Here is a 4,332-nt window from a genome sequence, read left to right as displayed (position 1 = left end):
TAAATGGCCTCATACTATAGTCATCCATGCACTATTTATCAAACCTTGCTCAGTAAAATGGTAGGTGGAGCAGGGCCAAGGCGACAGGTTCCTCTGAGCCGAGAGAAGGCTCTGGAGAACAAGTGCTCTGCGGCCAGAACAGAGCTCTGCCCGCTCCGGCCTCTGAGCTCCTGGCTTGCAGCCCCCCACTGGCAACACCTGGCTCTGTGTTCAGCCAGTGGGATCAAGAATGCCTTGTCAAGTCTTCCAGCCAGACCTCGAGGAGCTCCCACAGCTTGGCAACAATAAGTGCGAACCACCTGTGAGGTGGGAGATGGTAACATATCAGTTTGTCCTCCAAACTGGACACAGAAAAACTCAATGGAGGAAAATACATGGATTTTCCTTCTTTAGCTAACGCTCAATTTCTCCTAAAATCTTGAATTTTAAAAGGCCACCAATGAAATAAGTAACATGTCCAAAACAAAATAAAATTATGAGAAAGTGCAATGGGACCTGTGGAGAACCTCCAGCACCTACCTGTCGCCACTCTGCACGCCCATGGGGACGCAGTAGTTAAGTTCCAGCCGGGCAATGTTGCCAAGTCTGAGGACGATTCCAGCACCGTAAGACCAGCGGATGCACTCAGCCAGTTTACGGATATGAGCTTTGGGGCCCTCCCCTGCAAAGAGAAAGCAGGGTGTGACCAACAGTGTTTGGCCCCTGTCCTTTCAGAGCTGTCCTCGAGCAAGCCCTGGTCCTCTCACTTGCCGTGTGCCCTTTTGGCAACTTTTAAAGCCAAGCCTAGATATTCCAGGAGAATGCATGAAGTGGGATTAGGGCCAAAATCGAGAGAGTTGGGGACCACACTTGCTTGTCACTGTCCCAGAAGAAGCCAAGCCTTCTCAAGTCTTTGGGGCTGACACATTCTGTTCGTTTGCCCAAATGGCATTTCTCCATTCCCTGGCCACCCAGGATCCCTACTCCAAGCCTCGGTGCGAGGGCCTTGTCTTCTGTGAAGCATCCCAGACACCTCTTCACATCGCCCTAGCTGGATGCATCTGCCATTGAGTCCCCTCTGGCCCTGAGCTCAAGGACGGGACCAAATCATGCTCAGCTCTGTGGCCTTAATGACCGGCAGAGAGTAGGTGCTCAGGAAATGTCTGCTGAGCAAACGAATAAATAAATTGTTCTATGCAAGACAATTCGATGATGCTTCATTCATTCAACCAACAACTTTATTCTGGGCACTGTACCAGGTGATGTAGGAATTGTTTTCAGGAAGGTGTAGTCCCTAAATTGAAAGTCCCTACGTAACCTAAGAACATAGACACCTATTTGGATTCTGAGCCTTTAAACATAGAGTGAACTGTACCATAACAGTTTCTAAATAGTCCAAGTTTTACCATAGTTGAGGTTGCAGAGGTTTCCTGCGTTGAGAAAAAAGTGTGTTCTGAAAAGGTCCCCGAAGCCGCCCTGGCCTGGCCGGAAAGGTAGCGGGGTGTACAGGTGCAGGCCGCCGGCCCAGTATGCCTCTCCGCCCAGGTAGTCTCCTAAGCAAGGAAGGGTGCAGAACAACACAGAGTCTCACAAATTTAAAGTCACTTGAACGCCACACAATTTATACAAGCAAGATGCATGCTGTGTTCACGACACATGGCACTCAGGCTCCGAGACGTTGCTCTCCTAACTCCTGATGGATGCTGGTGGCTTCATTTTAAATAATTTTCTTTTCTCCCTGGTTCATTTTATACTTTGCCTTAACTGAAAACAAACAAACAAACAAACAAACAAAATGCTAGTGTAGTTTAGAAAAGAATGGAATCGGAAATTTACTATATCTGTAAAATGCCTGAAATAAAACACAGTAAACTCATGGAAACCACTTTTTCCACAAGTGCCGATCTCCAGTGCCTTCCACCTGGCAAAGGAAAGGTGTGATTTTGCAAAAATTTCAAGACCACAATAGAGAGAGACAAAAAGCAGCATGTGTCTTGGCACTTTCTGGAAATGGCTTGTACATGCTAAAATCAAAACGCACAGAGTGTCTACTACTCACTGTGTATGGAAACAGCGTCCCAGCTCGGTCTACAAAGAGGCTCGTCATTACAGGTTCATGACCACTGGGCCCGACTGGCCACTGAGAGCACACCTACGTGTGATTTCTGAAAACGCTCCTGCCCACTCCATTTCAACTACAAACAGTCCTAACATTAAAGTGACCAAAAGGCCCCACAACCCCCTAAAATGTTTATGCTTTATTGCAAAATGCTACTTGTAAATTGTCTTAGCGCTTTAATACAAAATGGCAGACCATGAGAAAGAAAAATGGGTTCTCCCCCAGATTAACCTGGAGGAATGAATTTAAAGACTCCAGAATCTCCCGAGTGCCTCTTCATACTGAAGTTCTAGAAGGAACAGGAATGAACAAATAACACGAGATCGACTGTGTTTGCTTTCTGTTTCCCAACAACTGCCCATTTCTTTCCATCTGATCATAAAAGTAATATACTCATCGTAGGAAATCTGATAAGTATAGGGAAGTAGAAAAATTTAAAAATCTCTAATTTCTACCATTCAGAAATGACCAGTTAACATTCTGGTGTCTTTTGTCCAGTAAATTATAATGAATATTTATAAAGAGGAAAATAAAATGTGAGTTGTTTTATATCTAGTTTTCAGTCCTGCCTTTTTTTTTTAGTTTAATATATTGTAAGCATTTTCCTCTATTATTTTATATTCTGTGAAATGTGACTTGGATGCCTGAATAAGCATATATACGTGCCCTAATATAATTATCTATTTCCTTGACTACTGTCATATTAGTGTCTAATTTCTTAATCATAGACATTAACCTGAGATGCTGCCTTGTACACACCCATATTTAAAAGCCTGTCTTGAAGTATAACGTACAGGTAGAAAAGTACACACATCTAGGTGTACAACTCAGTCATTTCCACACAGACACACCATATAATGAGCACCCAGGCCGGCAAACAGGCATGTGTAGCCCTCTGGGGCCGTGGTCTCCTTTCTAATCACTACCCCCGACCCTCACCATGTGTAACCACTGCCCTGCGTCCCACCGCACAGGTCAGGTCAGCCTGCCCGCCCCTTTCCATGCATGGAATCACAGTACACGTCCTCGGGGTCTGGCTCCTGTCTTGCACTTTGCTGCCATCACTCTGCCAAGGACTGTAACTTGTTCATCTTCATTACTGTGTAATACTCCAGTGTGAGGACACCACTGTTGATTTGCCCATTCTACTGTGGACGGGCATTTGGGTTTCTAGGTTGGGGCTATTATTAAAAGTCTTTGCACATACATGTATTTTAAACTCTTGATACATATTGCCAAATTGCTTTCATGAGAAGTTACAGCAATTTACATTTTTGCCCATAGAATCCTACCAATNTTTTTCCATATGTGACTAAGTATTTCCCAAAAATATTACTTTGACAGATACTAGATGTGTTGGGCAGAATATTTCCCCCCTCCCCAAAAATCCACATTCTAATTTCTGGAACCCATGGATGTTCTATAACAGGGGTCGGCAAACTTTTGAGACAGAAGAGCCGCCAGGGTCAGCAAACTGCAGCTCGTGAACTGTGGCTCTGAAGTAAAATTGAAAGTGAAAATAAAACTATCATAGTTTCATTTATAAAATTTTTAAAGGATGTTATTCACATAATGGTGATTATGTAAAAATATATTTATGGCTTTCGAATAATTTTTAAATTGCTGTGAGGGACAGGACTGGCTCTTCCAGGGGTCGGCAAACTTTTGAGACGGAATAAAGAGCCGCATGTGGCCTGTGAGGCGCAGTTTGCCGACCCCTGGTCTAGAGAATACGTTTCCCCTCTTTGCCTGTGTCCCTAGCGTGACACGATTCTTCCCTCCATGCCACTCACACACTGAAGTGGCTAAAACATATGGTTCTGTGACGGTGGCCCCCGCCATGGTCTGGCGCGTCAGGCCAGAGAGCACGCCCTCTGCCAGCGGCTGGGGTGCCCCCGGGGGCTGCCGGATACTGGTACCTGGGAACCGAACCGAATGAAGGAGGCTGGGAGAGGAGGAACTTGGAGACTGACAGGACACATAGCATCTGGGCCTCTAGTCCCAGGCACGTGGTCCTCAGGAGCCAGCGTGGGACACCGTGATCGGGGAAAGCAAATTGTACCCGCCATGCATCTGAGTATTTGTCTTTAAAATTTATTGACATGGTTCCCCCCATAGGACCGCGGTCAAACAACCACTCGGATCTGTTCCTGTGGAGAGGAAGTGTGTGGCGCTGAGCGACTCATGGCTGCGAGTCCCAGAGTGTCTCCCGGAGACGCTGGAGGATGCTCTGC

General features: G+C 45.9%; 1 protein-coding gene across 1 annotated transcript in view; it reads right to left on the bottom strand.

Moving 5' to 3' along the window:
• Positions 1–482: 482 nt before the first annotated feature.
• The window catches only part of SAMM50 (SAMM50 sorting and assembly machinery component), a 35,083-nt gene continuing 31,233 nt past the window's right edge, over positions 483–4,332 (bottom strand). Inside the window, exons 13-14 of the mRNA XM_019632346.1 lie at positions 1,386–1,532; positions 483–661 (exon numbers count right to left, since the gene is read on the bottom strand). Of these exons, the coding sequence (XP_019487891.1) occupies positions 516–661; positions 1,386–1,532 (293 nt within the window). The 3' untranslated portion in view covers positions 483–515. The remainder of the gene's footprint in view (positions 662–1,385; positions 1,533–4,332) is intronic.

This window comes from Hipposideros armiger, unplaced genomic scaffold, assembly GCF_001890085.2.
Source record: "Hipposideros armiger isolate ML-2016 unplaced genomic scaffold, ASM189008v1 scaffold_1129, whole genome shotgun sequence".
NCBI lineage: Eukaryota > Metazoa > Chordata > Mammalia > Chiroptera > Hipposideridae > Hipposideros > Hipposideros armiger.
This window is presented reverse-complemented; position numbering and strand designations above follow the sequence as displayed.